At 41.6% G+C, this 22,215-nt stretch overlaps 1 protein-coding gene across 1 annotated transcript in view; it reads left to right on the plus strand.

Moving 5' to 3' along the window:
* LOC309333186 (putative helicase senataxin) overlaps positions 1–22,215 on the plus strand; it is a gene marked incomplete at its 5' end in the record, with an annotated part of 95,627 nt that overhangs the window by 33,860 nt on the left and 39,552 nt on the right. Inside the window, 6 exons of the mRNA XM_081846586.1 lie at positions 11,953–12,100; positions 13,019–13,120; positions 14,275–14,390; positions 15,037–15,108; positions 16,314–16,466; positions 19,396–19,503. Coding sequence (XP_081702712.1) covers positions 11,953–12,100; positions 13,019–13,120; positions 14,275–14,390; positions 15,037–15,108; positions 16,314–16,466; positions 19,396–19,503 — 699 coding nt within the window. The remainder of the gene's footprint in view (positions 1–11,952; positions 12,101–13,018; positions 13,121–14,274; positions 14,391–15,036; positions 15,109–16,313; positions 16,467–19,395; positions 19,504–22,215) is intronic.

A 22,215-nucleotide genomic window follows, 5' to 3' on the forward strand; every position in this document is an offset into this window, starting at 1 on the left:
GTAATTACATCATGACACTGCAAGCATTAAGTTGGAATGTTAATGGACTGAATTCCCCGGAAAAGAGGAGGAGAGTATTTCATATTTTTAAAAAAGAACATTTGGACTTGATTTGCTTACAAGAAACACATGTGACAAGGCTACATCGGAAGATTCTGAGTAATAAAAGATTAGGAGAGGAATTTATTTCATCAGATAAAGTTAAGAAAAGAGGAGTAGTACTTTATGCAAAGGAGAGCCTGTCACCGAAATTTTTATTTAAAGATGATCAAGGAAGATTTGTTGCAATTGAAATTCAATTACAAGGAGAGAAGTTTTTGATAGTAGGTATTTATGCACCGAATGAGGGGAAATCGGAATTTTTCAAGAAATTGCATGAAACTTTGATGGATTATTTGGACTATAATATGATCTTGATGGGAGATATGAATGGAGTGGTGTCTACAAATATGGATAAAGCCCAGAGACAGGTGGTGACAAAAGATGGCAGATTACCAAAGATGTTTTTTGAAATGGCTGACAATATGGACCTTGCTGATATTTGGAGAACTAAGAACCCCTTGGGAAGAGAAGGAACTTTCTTCTCTGAAGCCAAAATGACATGGACAAGAATTGACCAAATTTGGGTAACTAGGGGGCTGGCCCCGAAGATAAAAAAAGTGGAAATTTGCCCTAAAACCTGCTCTGACTACAATGCCGTGAAGATGGAAATGACACTAACACCAATTGGTTCCTTTAGATGGGGGATGAATGACTCTTTGTTTAGGAATGAGGAAATGACTAAAAAGGCCCCAAAAAACTTGAGAGACTACTTTGAGATAAATATGAATACCACTACTGAAAAAAGAGTAATTTGGGACGCAAGCAAAGCAGTTATGAGAGGGTTTTTGATACAACAGAATGCAATTAAGAAGAGAGCTCAAAATGAAAAAAAGGAAAAAATCTTGGAGAAAATAAAGGAAGGAGAAAAGAGACTGAGAGCAAAACCAAAATCACAGGAGATCCTGAAAGAGATAAAGCTACATCAAGTACAATATATGAAATTGATGAATCAGGAAATAGAATGGAAGATTAAACAGATGAGACAAAAGACATTTGAATCGGCTAATAAATGCGGGAAACTGCTGGCTTGGCAAATGAAAAAAAGACAAAAACTTAACACTATCACTAATTTGGTAGTGGAGGGAAAGAACATACAGAATCCTGTGGAGATTAGGAAGTGTCTTCAGAAGTATTTTAAACAGCTATATACACAGGAGACCCAGAAAGAAATTGATATTGACCGATTTTTGAAAACAAATGGATTACAAAAAATCTCTCAAGAGAATAAGTTAATGCTAAATTATAAAATAACAGATCAAGAGGTGGAAGGAGCCATTCAGAATATGAAATTAGGCAAATCTCCAGGGCCGGATGGCTTGACTTCAAGATATTATAGATCCTTGAAAGAATGGCTAGTACAGCCTTTGAAGGAAGCTTGTAATGAAATACTGGAGGGAAAAAAGGCACCAGAGTCGTGGAAAGAAGCCTACATTACACTTATACCGAAAACAGAATCGGAGAAGACACAGCTTAAGAACTACCGTCCCATATCTTTACTCAATGTGGATTACAAAATTTTTGCTGAAATTATGGCTAAAAGATTTAAAAAGGTATTGGTAGAAGAAATTCATAAAGACCAAGCGGGCTTTCTCCCGGGGAGAAACTTGTCAGATAACACAAGGAATATAATTAATATTTTAGAAAAATTATAAGTGAATATAAACACTAAAGCAGTTTTGATATTTGTAGATGCGGAGAAAGCCTTTGATAATATTTCTTGGAGTTTCATGAAGAAAAACCTACAGGAAATGGGGGTAGGCCAAGGTTTTGAAAACGGTATAGGTGCAATTTATTCAGAACAAAAAGCTAAGTTAATTGTGAATAATGTAGTTACAGAAGAGTTTAAGATTGAGAAAGGAACACGACAGGGTTGCCCAATCTCTCCATTGCTTTTTATATCGGTCCTGGAGGTTCTGCTTAATATGATTAGAAAGGACCAATTGGTTAAAGGTATACAACTCGGAGCTAAACTGTATAAATTGAAAGCTTTTGCTGATGATTTAGTCTTGACATTACAGGAGCCAGAATCTAGTACTAAAAGAGTATTGCAATTAATTCAAGAATTTGGTCAGGTTGCGGGATTTAAGTTGAACAAGCTGAAAACTAAGGTGTTAGAGAAAAATTTAACAGTGATTGAGAAAGAGAGGTTTCAGAAGGAGACAGGATTAACATTGGTTAAGAAAGTGAAATACCTGGGGGTTAATATGACTGCTAAGAATGTGAATTTATTTAAAGATAATTATGAAAAATGTTGGATGGAAGTGAAAAAGGATCTAGAAATATGGTCAAAATTGAAGTTATCATTGCTGGGCCAAATTGCTGCGATAAAGATGAATGTATTGCCTAGGATGCTGTTTTTGTTTCAAACATTGCAAATTCTGGACAAGATGGACTGTTTCAAGAAATGGCAGAGAGATATTTCTAGATTTGTCTGGCAGGGCAAGAAACCTCGAATAAAATTTAAGATTTTAACTGATGCTAAAGAAAGAGGTGGATTTGCCCTGCCAGACCTTAAGCTTTATTATGAATCAGCTGCATTTTGTTGGCTGAAAGAATGGCTGCTTCTTGAAAACACGGACATTTTGGATTTAGAAGGTTTTAATAATGTTTTTGGATGGCATGCATACTTGTGGTACGACAAGGTCAAAGCACATAAAGCGTTTAAAAACCATATTGCCATTAATTTTGTTTTTAACTCATTTTTATAATGTTTTATAATGTTGTATTGTTTTAGTGTTGTTAGCCGCCCTGAGCCCGGCTTCGGCTGGGGAGGGCGGGATATAAATAAAATTTATTATTATTATTATTATTATTATATTGTCAGGAAAGCACTGTTTAATGTCTGGATAAGATATAAGGACTTGCTTGAAAGTAAAACGCCAAGGTGGTTGTCACCAATGGAGGCTAAGGCTCTGAAAAAACTCAATATGGAGGCAAATTGGCCGAAATATTGGGAAATTTTGGAGCAAGAAGGAGACAGATTATATAATCATATAATCATAGAATCATAGAATCATAGAGTTGGAAGAGACCACAAGGGCCATCGAGTCCAACCCCCTGCCAAGCAGGAAACACCATCAGAGCACTCCTGACATATGGTTGTCAAGCCTCTGCTTAAAGACCTCCAAAGAAGGAGACTCCACCACACTCCTTGGCAGCAAATTCCACTGTCGAACAGCTCTTACTGTCAGGAAGTTCTTCCTAATGTTTAGGTGGAATCTTTTTTCTTGTAGTTTGGAGCCATTGCTCCGTGTCCGCTTCTCTGGAGCAGCAGAAAACAACCTTTCTCTCTCCTCTATGTGACATCCTTTTATATATTTGAACATGGCTATCATATCACCCCTTAACCTCCTCTTCTCCAGGCTAAACATGCCCAGCTCCCTTAGCCGTTCCTCATAAGGCATCGTTTCCTCATAAGGCATCGTTTCCAGATTAAAACTGCAGAGTTTTGACAAACTAAAAAACAAAGTACGAGATTGGCTTCATTATTATCAAATAATGGAGGTTTATAATTTGAACAAGAAAATTGGCTTTCAGGTGGAAAAATCAAAATTGGAAACAGAATTGTTAGATCCTAAAACTAAGAATTTGTCAAGAATGTATAACTTGCTGCTTAAATGGAATACTCAGGATGAAACGGTGAAATCTGCTATGATTAAATGGGCACAAGATCTTGGACATAACATTATGATGGCTGACTGGGAACAGTTATGGACCACTGGTATGAAGTTCACGGCATGTAATGCCTTATCATTTGCCCGATAATAAATGTTGGAAATGTAGAGAGATTGAAGGTACATTCTTTCACCTTTGGTGGACGTGCCCAAAGATTAAGACCTTCTGGGAGATGATCTATAATGAAATGAAAAAGGTATTTAAATATACCTTCCAGAAGAAACCAGAGGCCTTTCTCTTGGGCATGGTCGGCCAATTGGTGCGAAAGGAGGATAGAACTTTTTTTATGTACGCCACAACAGCAGCAAGAATACTCATCGCAAAGTATTGGAAGACACAAGATCTACCCACCCGGGAAGAATGGCAGATGAAGGTGATGGAGTACATGGAACTGGCTGAGATGACTGGCAGAATCTGGGACCAAGGAGAAGAGTCGGTGGAAGAAGATTGGAAAAAAATTAAAGTTTATCTTCAAAAATATTGCAAAATTGAGGATTGTTAGAAAGATGTTGGGAAAAGGAAATTGTGTGGTTTTAGTAGAAATGACATAAAGGATTAAGTAAAAATGAGTTGGTGAAAGAGAGAATGTAAAATTTATAGTATATTAAGACAAATTATTAAGATAAAAATAAGGTTGGAAGGATTTGCTGAAACAACAAATTGAATTAGAATACAAAAATGGGAGGTGTGAGGAGGTCAAGGAAATAAGTGAAGGTAAGCAAGTGATGTACAGGTTTGATTTGTGTTTTTTTTCCTTTTTTCTTCTGTTTTCTGGCTTTTGATGATTTTTTTATATATATGTATTGTTTTTTCTTTTTTATCACTGATTGTTGTTATTCTCTTTTTTTTCTGTAATCTTTAAAACCCTAATAAAAATTTTATTTAAATAAATAAATAAATAAATAAATCCAGTCAAAGGCGACTATGGGGTGTGGCGCTCATCTCGCTTCAGGCTGAGGGAGCCGGTGTTTGTTCACAGACAGCTTTCCGGGTCATGCGGCCAGCATGACTAACCACTTCTGGCGCAACGGGACACCGTGATAAGTGCCAGAGCGCACGGAAACACAATTTACCTTCCTGCTGCAGTGTTATCTACTTATCTACTCACGCTGGTGCACTTTCAAAGTGCTGGGTTGGCAGGAGCTTGGACAAAGCAATGGGAGCTCAGAGGCTCAGTGGTTTAGACCACAGCGCAACCCACATCCCTTGGACCCCATTTGTTGGGATGTGAATAGATGCTAGGAAAGGACAATATCTAATAAATATATCCTCTGCTAGGATCTATTCACATCCCAACACTTTCTTCTCTTTTAATTGGGCCTGTTCTTGTCCATTTTGTACTTGCAAGGAACCAGTTCTTCCAGGACGCGGCACCTACTCTCTGGAATCCCCTGCCCACTGAAATTAAGCAGGTGCCTTCCTTGTACCATTTTAGACATACTCAAAACATTTCCATTTAGGCAAGCCTACCCAGCTGTACAATTTTATTATGTACATTTGTTGTTGTTTTTTTTTTAAAAAAAAAATGTTGATTTTTATCTCTTTCTTTTATCGCTTTATTATTTTACTATTTTTAAAGTCTGATTTTTTTTGCTATTTTGTATGAATGTTTTATTTCACTCTATGTATATATTTTTTAATTAAGCAGTATATAAAACATGTTAAATAAAAAAAACAGAAAATATGCAGGCTTCTTAGATCACGGACTGCAGTTTCTTGAAGATGGACTTCTGGCAAGCGATGGGCTGCACCTCACAACAGTTGGGAGGAATGTTTTTGCCAAAAATCTCAGAAACCTCATCAGGAGGGCTTTAAACTGACTAATGTGGGGGAGGAAGACAGTGCTCCTGAAGGTAGGAGTCTATCAATTGATGAAGATGATCATCCAAATGTCATAGACCAAATGGAGCAAACAGCACACAGACCTAGTGGTGGGAGGAAAAAATCCTTAAATAAGAGACACGGGGGAATGATTAATGGACTTCAATGTCTGTACACTAATGCGCAAAGCATGGGAAATAAACAAGATGAGCTTGAGCTCTTGGTACAGCAAACTAAATATGACATAATAGGCATCACTGAAACCTGGTGGGATAAGTCCCACGACTGGAATGTAATAATGGAGGGATACAATCTATTTCAGAGAAACAGACCAGACAAGAAAGGAGGAGGAGTGGCGTTATATGTCAGGGATGTGTATACCTGTGAAGAGATCCAAGATTTAGAACCTCAAAGCCAAAGTGAGAGCATTTGGGTCAAAATTAAGCGAGAGAAGAATAACTGTGACCTCATTGTGGGAGTTTACTATAGATCCCCAAGCCAAACGGAGGACATAGATGATGCCTTCCTGGAACAGATGGCCAAGCATGCAAAAGGAAGGGAGATAGTAGTAATGGGGGACTTCAATTACCCGGATATTTGCTGGATGTCAAACTCAGCCAAGAGCATAAGGTCAAACAGATTCCTCACTGGCCTTGCAGACAACTTCATTGTCCAGAAAGTGGGAGAAGCAACAAGAGGAACAGCCATTTTAGATCTGGTCCTAACCAATGTTGATGACCTGGTTAGTGGGGTAGAAGTGGAAGGATCATTAGGCGCGAGTGATCATGCTCTTCTGAAGTTTACTATACAGCGGAAAGGAGCAGCCAAGCATACTAGGACTCAATTTCTTGACTTTAAGAAAGCCGACTTCATAAAACTTAGGGAAGTGCTGGGTGAGATCCCATGGACAGTAATACTAAAAGGAAAGGGAGTTCATGATGGCTGGGAGTTTCTTAAGAGGGAGATAGTAAAAGCACAACTTCAGGCAATACCAATGAGACGGAAACATGGAAGGTGCCTAAAGAAGCCAGAGTGGCTATCTAAAGAACTTTTAACTGAGTTAAGATTAAAAAAGGATGTGTACAAAAAATGGAAAAGGGGGGAAACCACCAAAGAGGAATTCAAACAAATAGCCAGCACGTGTAGACACAAAGTCAGAAAAGCTAAAGCACAGAATGAACTCAGGCTTGCTAGAGAGGTTAAAAGCAACAAAAAAGGCTTTTATGGGTATGTTTGTAGCAAAAGGAAGAACAAAGAAACAGTGGGGTCACTCAGAGGAGAAGATGGTGAAATGCAAACGGGACACAGAAAGGGCTGAACTCCTCAATGCCGGACTTCCGGGTTAGCGCGAACGGCTAATGGCGGATTCCCTCCGAGCTCCGGAGGGAATCGGCTCTGCTGAAGACGGGTCTTGCCGTGCCGGCGACACGGGGACCCTCAGAAACCGCAGGCGCGGAAGCCTGCGGACTTGGTGACTCGGTGGGCACCTTAAGCGCCCTCCCTGACCCACGAAGAGCCTTTTTAAAGGCTACGGAGAGGGTACGGAGAGTGGCGTGGTGCTGAGAGTAGACCGCTACTTCAGTGGAGCGAAGCCGCAAGCCATGGCCGGAGAGCGCTGACTTTCTTCCCAAAATTTGGACTGGATAACAAAGGACCCGTGAGTAGTGGAATTTGGACTTTAAAAAATTCTTATCCTTTGAATTCGGCACGACCGGGGGATGTGTTAAAGGGAAGTCCGCACCCCCTCTACTTATAGACGATTTAAAGCAAGGAACGGAGAATTAAGGCGGAATGAATACTGTTTTGATGATTTAAAAGTTTTTCACAAATTTGATAGAAGAAGATTTTGTGCTGGAGAGAAAGGGAGGAACTTTGGAACTTTGTGTGTAATCCCCCCCAAAACCCGGGAGTGTCCTGTTTGGGTGCCGGAGGAAGAAGTGAAAGGAGTTTGACAGCTGTCAAAGAAGCTGTCAAACGGACGGACAAAGTAAAGAATTTTGTTATTTAACAACTCTCTGAATTAAAGGTGATACATTTGAACTGAGGCGATTGGAAACAAAGTACTGATAATAACAAAGTAACAGATTATTGGAAAAGGACTACTAAATAACCGAAAGCCCCCTAGGGGGAATTAGTGACATTACAATGGCTGCAGAGGGAAAATTACTGGCGGAGATAGAAAAAATGTTCTTTCTCGTGGGAATCCTGCAAGAGCAGAGTATGGCTCTGAGTAAAGTATTTATGACCTTGAATTCTGAAACAAACAACTCTGCTGAATGCACAAAGGAGATGTATGACAAAAACTCTGCAGCTGAGCAGGAAGAGATGCCTTTGGAATTGACAGAGAAGAAAGAAGGAGTGCAGACACTACAAGTGGAAAATATCAACCAGGAATCTACATTGTTAGAGTATGAGCAAGAAGACCTTTGGATTACAAACCTGCGAAAGATGAGAAAGAAGAAGAGGGAAGTCCCTGGAGTACTTGGAATATTAAAACTAAAAAGAATAAAGCAACATGATTGGGACTTTCCTCTTGAGTATGGAAAAGTAGATGATCCTTCGCAGCAAACACTTTTTAACATTCTGGATGAAAGAAAATATGATGTGACTCTGACTGAACTCCTTCGGGGTCTTAGGACCAACAAAGAGGACTACCAATATAGTTGGCAGAGAGGGACTGACAGAGAATCAGACGCCTCGGACGTGAGGAATCCGGGCTAAGAACTATTTTTTGTTTGTTTTTTGGACATTTGTTTGGGAAGGGACAGAAACCGGGGCGGGGGGGGAGAGAGAATAGAACTATAAAACGTTATGATTTGTTTTATTTGGTCAATGTGACCTATAATTAATATAATAAAGGGAAAATTTGTGGAAGGGAAGTTAGATCGACCTTAAAAAAAAAAAAGAAATTAATGATTATAAGAGAATTGGATAAGTTGAATATAGATAAACAAAAAGAATTAAATTTTTAAAAGCAATATGAATATGTTTAAGAGGTTAGGTAAGAACTTGCTGAATTAAATTATTGGAACTGGGATGTAAGAGGAGGGGGTGGGGGGAAGTCAATGAAAGTGGGTAAAGAAAATTAGGGTATGTAATTGTATTTGTGTGTTTTTGTCTTTGTGTGTGTGTTTGTTGTTATAAAATGTAAAAACCCAATAAAAATTATTAAAAAAAATAATAATGAACTCCTCAATGCCTTCTTTGCCTCAGTCTTCTCCGATAAAGAAAACAATGCCCGACCTGAAGAATTTCGAGCAAATGATTCAGCAGAGGAAACACAGCCTAGAATAACTAAGGAGATAGTACAAGAATACTTGGCTAGTTTAGATGTATTCAAGTCTCCAGGGCCAGATGAACTGCATCCAAGAGTATTAAAAGAACTGGCAGATGTGATCTCAGAACCACTGGCAGTCATCTTCGAGAATTCCTGGAGAACAGGCGAAGTCCCGGCAGACTGGAGGAGGGCAAATGTTGTCCCTATTTTCAGAAAGGGGAAAAGAGAGGACCCAAATAATTACCGCCCAGTCAGTCTGACATCAATACCAGGGAAGATTCTGGAGCAGATCATTAAACAAACAGTCTGTGAGCACCTAGAAAGGAATAAATACTGTGATCACCAATAGTCAGCATGGATTTCTGAAAAATAAGTCATGTCAGACTAACCTGATCTCGTTTTTTGACAGAATTACAACCCTGGTAGATGAAGGGAACGCAGTGGATGTAGCCTACCTTGATTTCAGCAAGGCATTTGACAAGGTGCCCCATGATATTCTTGTAAAGAAGCTGGTAAAATGCGGTCTTGACTATGCTACCACTCAGTGGATTTGTAACTGGCTGAGTGACCGAACCCAAAGGGTGCTCATCAATGGTTCCTCTTCATCCTGGAGAAGAGTGACTAGTGGGGTGCCACAGGGTTCTGTCTTGGGCCCGGTCTTATTCAACATCTTTATCAACGACTTGGATGATGGACTCAAGGGCATCCTGATCAAATTTGCAGATGACACCAAACTGGGAGGGGTGGCTAACACCCCAGAGGACAGGATCACACTGCAAAACGACCTTGACAGATTAGAGAACTGGGCCAAAACAAACAAGATGAATTTTAACAGGGAGAAATGTCAAGTATTGCACTTGGGCAAAAAAAATGAGAGACACAAATACAAGATGGGTGACAGCTGGCTTGAGAGCAGTACATGTGAAAAGGATCTAGGAGTCTTGGTTGACCACAAACTTGACATGAGCCAACAGTGTGGCGCGGCAGCTAAAAAAGCCAATGCAATTCTGGGCTGCATCAATAGGAGTATAGCATCTAGATCAAGGGAAGTAATAGTGCCACTGTATTCTGCTCTGGTCAGACCTCACCTGGAATACTGTGTCCAGTTCTGGGCACCACAGTTCAAGAAGGACACAGGCAAACTGGAACGTGTCCAGAGGAGGGCAACCAAAATGGTCAAAGGCCTGGAAACGATGCCTTATGAGGAACGGCTGAGGGAGCTGGGCATGTTTAGCCTGGAGAAGAGGAGGTTAAGGGGTGATATGATAGCCATGTTCAAATATATAAAAGGATGTCACATAGAGGAGGGGGAAAGGTTGTTTTCTGCTGCTCCAGAGAAGCGGACACGGAGCAATGGTTCCAAACTACGAGAAAGAAGATTCCACCTAAACATTAGGAAGAACTTCCTGACAGTAAGAGCTGTTCGACAGTGGAATTTGCTGCCAAGGAGTGTGGTGGAGTCTCCTTCTTTGGAGGTCTTTAAGCAGAGGCTTGACAACCATATGTCAGGAGTGCTCTGATGGTGTTTCCTGCTTGGCAGGGGGTTGGACTCGATGGCCCTTGTGGTCTCTTCCAACTCTATGATTCTATGATTCTAGGCACTGTTTTTCTTTGGACAGAAATGCAGTGGTAGCTCGGGTTACATACGCTTCAGGTTACATACGCTTCAGGTTACAGACTCCGCTAACCCAGAAATAGTGCTTCAGGTTAAGAACTTTGCTTCAGGATAAGAACAGAAATTGTGCTCCGGCAGCGCAACGGCAGCAGGAGGCCCCATTAGCTAAAGTGGTGCTTCAGGTTAAGAAAGGACCTCCGGAAGAAATTAAGTACGTAACCAGAGGTAGCACTGTAAAATGCTGGAGAATACTAAGCCTTCTAAATTGCTATGTATTGGGTCACACAAGGACACAAAAGATGCAAGAGGAGGGGGGAAAGTGACAACTCTAAATGGTTAAGGACTCCTTTTTTCGTGTCATTTTCCTTTAAAAATAAATTTCAGAGTGCACATCTGGGGTGTATCTATAGGAGGCAGTGATGTTAAAAGAGGATTGGATAAATTCATGGAAGGGCAATCAATGGCTTTTTGCCATGATGGCTAGGCTATGCTCTGTTTCCATTGTCAGAGGCAGTAATCCTTCTGAATACTAGTTTCTTGAAACCACAGGAGGGGAAGGTACTCGTATGCTCATGTTTTGCTCTCTGGTTTCCCACAGGCATCTGGGTGGCCCCCATGGGAACAGGATGCTGGACTAGATGGGTCATTGGAGTAGTCCAGCAGGCTCTTTTTAGTCCTACTTGGAATAGATCCTTTGAAATTACTGTGCATGAGTAACATAGGCCCCATAATTTTAATGTGTGCACTTTGAATAAAACTTAGTTGGTGTTATGTACTGAGTTGAATAGGATCCAAAATGCAGCAGTCTGATTGGTCCGCAGGAGCCACCCAATCCAGCTCCAGGTGGAAGTGAATCTGCAACCTGATTGGCCTACAGGAGAATCCCGGAATTAGCCAATCACGTGCGACCCATTGTTTAAATAATGTATATAAAGCAGACGGTTTGGGGGAACTTCCATTCCTCGCTACGATGAGCTGAATAAAGAGCATGAAATCCACACTCGACTCCGAGTATATTTCAGTTGGATATGACCCTTGGGCTTTAAAAAGGGACTTTGATCTAAAAAGGTGGAAGACGACTACCCTGCATTATTGCACTTAACTTTTTCTCAGTCTTCTTTATGCCCAGAGTGCAGAACTAGAACTAATGGCTAAATATTAGAGGGTACTTCACAGGGGCAGGAGCTTTTCAAAAGTGCACAGGACTGCCTCTGGAGGTGGGCAGGCTTTCCATTACAGTGGGTCTTTTACCCAGCTATTTTTTCAGGGATGTTGTGGTTGCATCCTGCATTTTAGACCCTTTGTCCGGCAGGGGATTGGACTAGATGACCTCTGAAAGACCCAACTTCAATTACCGTATGCACCCCTAGTCTGGGCATGACTATATGGTTGATTTGTTTCAATGGGTATATTCTAGGTATATTTTACAACCCTATGACTTTTTTTTTCTTTAAATCTCCAGAGATCTGGGAAAGAGAATCCTGTACAAAGCAAGATCAAGAGGAACCGTGTGCTGGTCTGTGCTCCGTCCAACGCTGCTCTAGATCACCTCATGAAAATAATGATTGTTGAGTTCAAGGGAAAATGTCAGGACAAGGAAAAGCCTTTGGGTATGATGAGTTCTTGGCCAGTTCTCATCTGTGGAATTCATAGCTGGAGGGAGCAATTGGCTTGGTCATAACTGAAGAATAAGACATTATTTCGTGTTTAAGTCACTTAGACGCTCCCCCACCTGCCAGTATAGGCAGTGGGTGCTTTGCTTTTCCGAAGGCATTTGTCCTTGCAGAGAATCCATCTGAAATCCTTTGGGACAGGGTTGGATCTTGGTGGTGGACCATGTGTTTGGCATGCTGAAGTCCCCCAGTCTAATCTCCCTGATGCCCTCTGTTTATCCTGTAGACTCCAAGCAAAGCCTTTCTTGTACATCCTTACACTTTTTAAAGGTTCTTTGGGATCCTTTTAGTGCTGCACTTACCTACTAAAAGCTTTGCTGCACTTATTTTTACTGGTTTTAGTGTTGTATTTTTATTTTGTTGTTTGTCTTGTTTTCTGTAAGCTGCCCTAAGGGTGTCTGCAGCAAAAGAACCTTGACGAGGAACGAGTTTCATAGTTAACTGTGCACTGTGTGAATAAGTAATTTTTAAAATCTGTCCTAAGACTTCCAGCATTTAGCATTTTAAGATACCCACGAGTTCCAGTGTTATGAGACAGAGGGAGAAACTTTTCTGTAGCCACTCTCTCCATGCCTTGCATAATTCTATAAACATCTGGCTTGTTGCCTCTTGCCTTTTCTCTAAACCAAAAAGTCCCAAATGTTACAACCTTTCCTTGTAGGGGAGTTGCTGTATCCCCTTGGTCATTTTGGTTGCCATTTTTTGAATTTTTTTCTAACTCTTATTGAGGATGTGCAAGATACAGATTTCAGGATTTGCTAAGCAGATCAAAAGTATTTATTTGCCAAATGTCTTTCTAGTTTAAAAAAGCTAGCTGTACTTCAGCAGGGCTCTAAGTGTCTGTTTCACACCCAGGAAACTGTGGTGACATCAACCTGGTGAGGCTGGGGGAAGAAAAATTGATCAGCAAGGACGTACAGAAATTCAGTCTGGATGCCCAGGCCAATCGCAGAATGGGTGAGTAGTTTGTAAAGGGTTCCTCCCTCACACCATTTGCTGTCTCCTAATTAGTCTGCTTAACAGTGGGGTTCAAAAGCTGGTTCTTCATAGCCCCCAGTCTCTGTTCTATCTGGGACAGACCTTTCCCAGATTGTGAGCAGGGATGAAATCCCGTAACACCATCCTATCCCTCCCATCCTATCCTGGTCTGCAGCCAAAGATGTTTATTTTATCAAATATATACTCTGGCTTTTACTCTGGCTTTATCTAAGCATAATTCAACAATAAAGCATCACACACAAAACAAAAAATATAACTGAAATCACTTCAGCTATAAAGTCTTCTTAAAAATCATTCCCAGCAGTTTTAAATCAGTTTCGTAATTGGGGTATAACAGGAACCTCTGGGCTGTAATGTTAGTAGACCCATTGAAATCAATGGAGCTGACTGCCACTGGATATTGTTATAAAGATTGGGTGTCACCCCCCACTCTGCTAAGCAGTAGCAAAATTCTAGGCGGTGTTCCAGGTGCTCACCCAGGATCTGTGTTCCTTTGAGAATCAAGGTGCGGCAGAGGCTTGTGTAGCTTTAAGAAATATGATTTATTCACATATTTACACCTGAGTTTAGATAAAGGGAGTCCAGATCTTACAGCATGGTCATCTCAAGAAGGGCTTGTTCCCTGTTCTCCCAGCCTGCCTGCTCAAGATGGAACTTTCTCTCTCTGCCTCCCTTTTTTCTTCCCAGCACACCTTGCTAAAGGCACTCTTTTCATGTTACCTCAAATACAGTCACCCAGGGAAGCCTTCTAAATCCCTGGTTACTGTTCACACCTCAGGACAGTGGGGAAGGACAGCTCTCTTGCATTGCCAATGGCCCTTAATGGCCCTGTATTGTTTCTTAATTGCCATAGCTTGGCTAGGTCATTTTGCATAGGCTAGCCCAGGAATTCCTCTGCAGCTTGTATATTCCTTACCATTTATTAATTAAACCTTACCATTTATTAATTTCTAGGGATCCCCCCACCATATAACAATATAACAGTATAAACCCACAGTTTAATGAATGTCAGAAGCATTGAATTTCAGTGTGAGAATGGTAAGCAACCAAAGTTCCATTTTGAAAGTGGGATATAAATTTCTAAATTAAAAGCATTTGGTTGGATTCCTTAGGCCGAGCAGCTCTTGGGAAAGATCAAGACATCCACAAGCGGAAGAAAGAGATAGATCAACGACTGGATGCTCTTTCTTGCCAGTGTGCTATAGACGAAAGCCAAAGCAAAGAGAAGGTACTTGTTAGTTGCCATGGGTAATTTGACCAGGATTATTATATCCTACTCAGTCTGTCCGGTAGGCTGTGGTCTGAAACTGTAGTTCAGACATGCTCTTCAGTTAAAAGTGTGAAGGCTTGGAGGCACAGCGGATGGGCTGAAACCTGATGTGGGGTAGTGGGGAGACACATGTTTTACTTGCTCAAATGTTCAGTCTTCAGTTAAAGTGGGGATCAAGTAGCAGGGAGGCTGTTCAGAACTTTTTTTTCTTTCCGTAAGCAGCCCTATATTGAGTCAGAAAATAGATCCATCTAGCTCAGGCTTCCTCAAGCTCGGCCCTCCAGATGTTTTGAGACTACAGTTCCCATCATCCCTGGCCACTGGTTCTGCTAGCCTGACCACTGGTTCATGGGAGTTGTAGGCCAAAAACATCGGGAGTGCTGAGGTTCAGGAAGCCTGATCTAGCTCATTATTGTCAACATTGACAGGCAGCAACTCTCCAGGGTTTCAGACAGGGTTACCTAGAGATACCATTGGGGATTGAATCTGGGACCTTTTGCATCCAAAGTAGATGCTCTACCACTGAGCTATGCCCTTCCCCATGATTGGTTGAGTTTTCATGTCAAAAACGAGTAAATTCCCACCCACCTCATCTTTCTTTCAGAAACAACAGTTAGAGCAGGAAACTCGCAGGCTTGCAGAAGAGAGCAAGAGGCTCACTGTTCAACTGAAGGAGGTATGAGTTTCATCACTAAGATGCTCTTAAAAACAACCTTGGTGAATTGCTTCATCTCATCATGCAAAAAAGTGCTTGTGTCTTGGATTAGCTCCAGCTAGGAAATCAGAATATCTCTCCTGTTAGTACAGATCACTGATTGTGCTGCTACTCTGTTGCACATCAGCCACGTGCCATTATCTCAGCCAAATCATAGACTAGGGTTGCCATAGGTCTGGGAAATCCTGGACATGTCATCTTTTGTTGGGCCAACATGCCCCCCCCCGGGGGGGGATTTTTACATTTTAAAGGAAGTGTCTGGGTTGGGGGGGCTGCTTTGTTTGTTTGTGTTTGGCTTGGGCATGGGAGGCTTGGGCTGGTGGCTCAGGCTGCTCTGCACGCTGCGGCCGCTGCCAGCCCAAGCCAGGGAAAGAGGCAACCCTATCCTAGACACTTAAGAATTTTTGCGGGGCTCAGAGATCATCTAGTCTAACATCCTGCTTTACGTTCAGCTATTCAGGTTCCTGTCTGTGCCTTGAAAAGCACATAGAGCCAAAAGAGGAAGTTAGAAGTGTGGCACTTTCTCCCACTTCCTCTTTCAGCTCTATGGACTGTATACAATTAATTTTTACCCATTTAGATTAATGAGCCTAATGGGCTCGTCATGTTCATTCACTGGATTGGATACAACCCTATGTGCTTTCCAAGCTGGGTTAGGGTAACTTTCCTCACCACCTCATGCCATAGAAGGTGAGGCTGTGGCTTGGTGGGCACCGAGAGCAATTCTAAGGGGCACTGTTGCATTCCTGAGCACCACATGGGTGAACACATACACCTTCATACGGACTCTAAGCAGGTATTTGGCTGTGTTTATCCTGAGTCATAGGAGCATTGGGAAGCTGCTTTATACTGAGTCAGGCCATTGATCTAACTTGGTCAGTATTGTTTGCCCTATCTGGAGATATTGGCGATTGAAGCTGACACCTCCTGAATGCAAAATGGGTACCCCTTCACAGAACTATGGCCTGTCATTTTAGCATCCAATCCAGTTCTTCTTCTAAAAGCAGCTGACTTCATCTTCAACCACACACTGAGCATGGACTTGTTTTGCCTGCCTGACCATGGCTGCTGTTGCAAAAACAAAACAGGCAGCTGAAAGAAAACTGGTCTCTGTCTAAAAATTAGGTGCTCTTAAAAAGGAAGTTCCTGGCTCTTGTGTTTCCCAGGTTTGTGGGCGATCGCAAAGCGACATGAAAACGAACATCATCCTGGAGTCTCACATCATCTGCTGCACACTGAGCACCAGTGGGAGCAGCCTGCTGGGTGCAGTATTCCAGCGGCTGGACTGTGATCCTCTGAGCTGCGTCATCGTGGACATGGTTAGTGGGGGATATAGGCACTACAGTAGCAAGGGCATATTTGGAGCAGGAGGATGGAGGGTGTCTTTAGTACCTTTTACAGATTGCAGAAACAGCCCTGTTCACTTTGGCTGCCTTGTTTTGTATTTATACAAATGTTTCCCCACCACCAGCACCCTCTTCTGACATTAAAAGCCCTCAAGGCAGCTTTTTTGTTTGATGTGTTTTGACTGTTTTTAGTGGTGTTGCCTGCTTTTCCCCTCTTTTTTATTTCAAGGCGTGCATAGGTGGTTTGCCAAAGGGGGGTGGGTGGGCAGACGGGGGAGTCAGATCATTGCCAGTTTTTCTTTTGTGAAATAAGTATTTTCTTGTGTCCTTAACTGTTACTTACCGTATTTTTCGCTCCATAGGGCGCACCGGACCATAGGGTGCACCTAGTTGTTGTTTTTTTTTTGGGGGGGGGGGAATAAAGAAAAAAAATTATTCTCCCCCCCCCCCCCAGCTCCAAAGAGCAAAGAAGCCAAGACAGCGAGTGGGATCCATCCCGCTGGCTGTCTTGGCTTCCTCTTTAGCCACATGCAACCTCTCCAGCCGGGAGAGGCTGCGCGCGGCTTCGTTTTTAGCCGTGGGGCTGGGGCAGGGGAAGCCCCCAAAACAGGTCCAGGAGCGGCGGCAAGATTGTGCGCAACCTCGCCGGAGCTTGCGGGGCTGGGGGCAGGGGAAGCTCGAGCTTCCCCCGACCCCAGCCCCCAGAACAGACAGCTATCCGCAAGCCTTCCGAGTGCAGCGGGAGTTCCCGCCGGGCTTCGAAGGCTTGCGGATAGCTGCCTGAAGCCGGGGGAGCGCAGCGGGAGTTGGCACTGCGCTCCCTGGGTTTCAGGCTGCAGGCTGCTATCCGGCTTCAGGCAGCTATCCGCAAGCTTGCATGCGCTCCATAGGAAAGCCTGCGAAAGCCTGCATTCGCTCCATAGGACGCACACACATTTCCCCTTCATTGTTGGAGGGGAAAATTGCGTCCTATAGAGCGAAAAATACAGTAGATTTCCAAATATGCCCTTGAGCCCAAAAAGGTTGGGGACTCCTTAGGAACATAGGAATGTGCCTTATACTAAATCAGACCATTGGTCCATCTTGCTCAGTATTGTCCACACTGACTTACAGCAGCTCTCCAAGGTTTTAGGCAGGAATCTCTCCCAGCCCTACCTGGAGATGCCAAGGACTGAACCTGGGACCTTCTGCACACAAGACAGCTGCCTTCTGGAGGACATCATGTCAGCTACCCATGAGTAGCCTTAGGCAAGCCCCTCTCTGCAAGAACCTTTTACATAATTACAGAAAGCTCTTTGAATGCTTATGGAAAATCGCTACATAAGTACTAAATAACATTTATGTCAGCGAAGCAGCTCCAGTCAAGCTCTAAGCCTGGGAGGCCATGAACCACTTGATCCAACCAGATGATCACCTGCTAATTCACCTGACCAGCCTAACCCTAATAGCATGTCACAGTGGGGAAAGCATCTCACCTAAATCCCTGATTGGCACTTGTTCTGTAGTGGTTGGTACCGTGGGCCTGGTGTGTGCATGAAGACAAAAAGAGAGAAAGAGGAGGCAAGCTGCTGTGCTTACTGATTAAATGTGTTTCTACTGTTGCTGCTCTATACGTTTCAGAGTACATAACTTCCTTCAGGAGCTTTAAATGCTTACAAATTCCTTAGACCCAGAAACACTCTCTTCTGTAAACCTGAGCTCAGAAAACAGCTCTGAATAATCTGCGAAGCAGCCTTTTTTCCTTTCTGCACCTCTACAATGAATCAGGTTTACAGTTTGCTGTTGGGGTTTTTTTGGTTTTGTTTTTTAAAAAGGCTTTTTAAAAAAACAACACAGTAGCTTGCCTCCTCTTTCTCTGACCCTGGGCCTAATCACTACATTGAAAGCCTTCCTTTTGCTGTTCATCCAGCCCAAGCATGTTGGTGCTGAGCAGCATGCCCCTCACTGAAAATTCTTCCAGAGGAGTCATACCCAAAGATACCTGGGGCAGGAAGGGGTGAGCATGGAATTTTATAGAACTATATTAACAGCTTTATAGAATTATATGAACAGCTGTAGGCTGCCAAGACATGCTTCTCACCTGACAGCCTGATGCCTAAATTAAGTGTCCGCATTATAAATGTAGGCCATCACTTGAAAGCACTCGGTCTTCAACCATGCAGGTTCCCAGTTGTACCATTTAGCGAAAGTTGACACCATCCCTAGCCCTGGTCATGAGTGCTTTGCACATTTTGAGGGTGGAAATTTTGACTTCCATGCCTAGGTAACTTAAATCTCAAGTTGAAGAAGCTGCTGCCACCCTTTAAAAACAGAAACAGAAACACCCCCCCCCACACACTTCAGAATTCAGTTGCTGTAGTCCAGGGGTGGCCAACTCTCAAGAGACTGCGATCTACTCACAGAGTTAAAAACTGGCAGTGATCTACCCCATTTTGGGGGGTTCAGCCAGTGTTCTACTAGTCTTGTTTGCACGCTAACATTAAGATGTGTGGTTTAGCATTATGTGATACAGCTTCAGTTGATGGAACTTGTCGTTCCAACATTTTTGGAAGGCACCAGCTGGGGTGGGAAAGCTGAACTATATCAAACTATACAGGGAAAGCAAATTGTATTGAAGCTGGAGACAACCAAATAAATGTTGGAGAGCTAGGAATTTATTTTTTTTAAGCAAGATCCTTGAGTAGCTCCCTGCTATGGATTGGATCGAAAGATCCTGGCCTCTTCCCTTCCACCCCAGACTCCTGAAAACTGGATCCAGAGGGTCAGGGGAGGCTATTATGTCAGAATGGATGAGTTCCAGATGTGGTATAGCAGGATTTGATACAAGGCGACTTGTGCGGCGAGATCTTAAGATCTCTCTCGATCTCTCTCATTTAAACTGGTCCCTTTGTCTTTTTAAAAGGCCATGCAGGGTTGTGAGGTTGAAACTATCATCCCACTCATTCATGGCTGCAAAAAGCTGGTCCTGGTTGGAGACCCAAAGCAGCTCCCTCCCACAGTTAAATCTATGGTGAGTATGTCAACAATTAAGGTGTTTTGACTATCCCAGAAAAAAGTTGTAGAGCTGAAAACTGACAGGCTGTTTATAAGCATCTAATGACCCTGCTTTTGGCATAAATAAAGTAAAACATCTATCAGGTCCTTAATGGTGTATGAGCTGCCTACGGTGAAAATGATTCAATTAGTTTATCTGATCAAATTATTTACACAATTCTGTGAGTTTCTGTGAAATCAGCCTGTGTGATTACCATGTTAGTAGACAACATCCCTTTTGGTTAAAAAGAAGTGTATATACCAAGTACTGTTTTTCTGGGAGACACTCCAATGGCTGGTAGGGCAGAGGCAAGAGTAGATAGGGCCAATGCTTTAAGAATGTGTTTTTTTAGATGTATATCAAGGGATATTCCCATAGCAGTAGTCTTTGAGAGACTTTTATTTTTCTCAAGCACCACCATTTCTCTTAGTTCTGATATGCTGCAAAGAGCATAAGGAGAGGGGAGAAGTTCCTGCACCCTCTTACGCTGCCATCTTTCCCACTTTCAAATAAATAAAAGATTGGGTTATTTTGTGGGACTGTTTCCCAAGCCTCTTGGGTAGCCCAGAATAGTTCACTCATTCCTAATCTCTAGTTCAAATACAGGTGAAACTCGGAAAATTAGAATATCGTGGAAAAGTTCATTTATTTCAGTAATTCAACTTAAAAGGTGAAACTAATATATGAGATAGACTCATGACATGCAAAGCGAGATATGTCAAGCCTTTATTTGTTATAATTGTGATGATCATGGCGTACAGCTGATGAAAACCCCAAATTAACAATCTCAGAAAATTAGAATATTAAATGAAATCAGCAAAACAAGGATTGCAAATAGAGCAATATTGGACCTCTGAGACATGAGACCGAGCAATGCAGAAGAACTGAAGGCTGCTATTGAAGCATCCTGGTCTTTTTTTTAATTATTTTTTTAAAATAATATTTATTAAAGTTTCAAAAATTACAGAAAGAAAAAGTAAAAATGCCACATTAAACAAAAACAAAACAACACATCACAATATAAAAAAACAAGGAAAAAAACAGAGAAATAGAACCCGTTAAACAAAAACAAAAACACAAAGAAAAATGCATCAAATCTCCTCATTACTAATCTTTCGTTAGCTTATTTCCTTGACCTCCTCCCACCTCCCTTTTTTGTATTCTAGGTCAATTATCCATTTCAGCAAATCCTTTCCCTCTTATAAATTTTTTGTCCTGTAAATTGTCTTAATATAATGTAACTTTACTTTTCCTCCTTTCACCAATTAACAGTCAGTTATTCCCAAATCCTTTATATCATTCCTGCTAAAATCATATAATATTATTCCAACATCCTTCTAACAGATATTAATTTTACAATGTTTCTATAAATAGTCTTTAAATTTCCTCCAACTAACATTTCTGCTAAATCCATAAAATATCAATCCACCAATTTTCTATCACTCATTAATTTTGCAATATTTCTATATATAAACTTTAAATTTTTCAATCTTCTTCCATCAACTCCTCTCCCTGGTTTCGGATTCTGCCAGTCCTTTCCGTCAATTCCATATAGTCCATCAACCTGGAGATCTTATGTCCGAGGCTCTTAACTCTTTTCCAGGTCCCTTCTGCCGATCTCCTTCATATTCTTTGATGCTAGAGAGCAAATCTTGAGAAAACTCCATCTTAACAATATGTTTATTCCTTCTGGGCAGTTCAGCCAGATTTCCATAGTTGAGGCTAGGGTCTATAAAGTGTTTCAGGTCGTATTTCAAGATTCTTCCAAATCCAAAGGCCCCCAAACCTTCAATCTCCTCCAAGTCCAAGTCCATGTCTCAAAAATCAATTAATCCCTGGATAGAGGGATCATTCCGACTTTCCTTCTTCAGTCCAAACCGGGAACCAATCCTCGAAATCTGACTTTTTCTATATTCAATCATAGAAGGCCTCAATTTATAGTCCTCAATTTGCTTCTGTAAAACTAAGAGTCCCACTTGTGTTATTTTAGGTTCAAAAACAACAACTTTCTCCTTTTCCTCCACCATTTGTTCTGCCAAAGTAGGTTCCTGTGCCAAGTCCTGAAATATTTCTGTGTTGGTGCTCTCTTCTCGTATCAAATTAGTCACTTTCTGTTCCAAGTTATCAACTTTAAAAGTCGTGGCATCCGTCTTTTTATTAAGCTCTTCCAGCGAATGACTTATTTTACATAATAGAGTAACAATATCTTCTCCTATCAACATTTTGAATAGTCCAAGGTCAATCACTGGTTCTCAGAATCCTTATCTTGCAGCTGGAGATCCCCCAGTTACACTCCTGTAACAGTTTCAAAAGCTCCCTCTAGAGGGAAACAGTCTCCACTTGTATGAGTTCTTTCAAGCACAGCTCAAGCAATAAACAAAGTTTCAATTTTCGGTTACTTTTCCTCCATTTTGTTTTTTGTTTTTTAAAGATATTTATTTTGATTTTATATAATAAAACAAATATTACAATCAAACAAAACAGAAAAAAAATACAATAAAAAGCAACATAATCCAACAGAGCTAAAAAACACAGTAAAGAACATATGACAGAAAAAATAAGAAATAAGAACAGAAAATAAAGAAAATTAGTTTTTGGATTCTTATCTTTATAACCCTCTTTCCTGACTTCCTCACGTCTCCCTTTCCTGCATTCCCCTTTACTCAATCAAATTCAGCAGCTCCTTAC

Source organism: Podarcis erhardii (assembly GCF_964252035.2).
Source record: "Podarcis erhardii genome assembly, chromosome: W".
Classification (NCBI taxonomy): domain Eukaryota; kingdom Metazoa; phylum Chordata; class Lepidosauria; order Squamata; family Lacertidae; genus Podarcis; species Podarcis erhardii.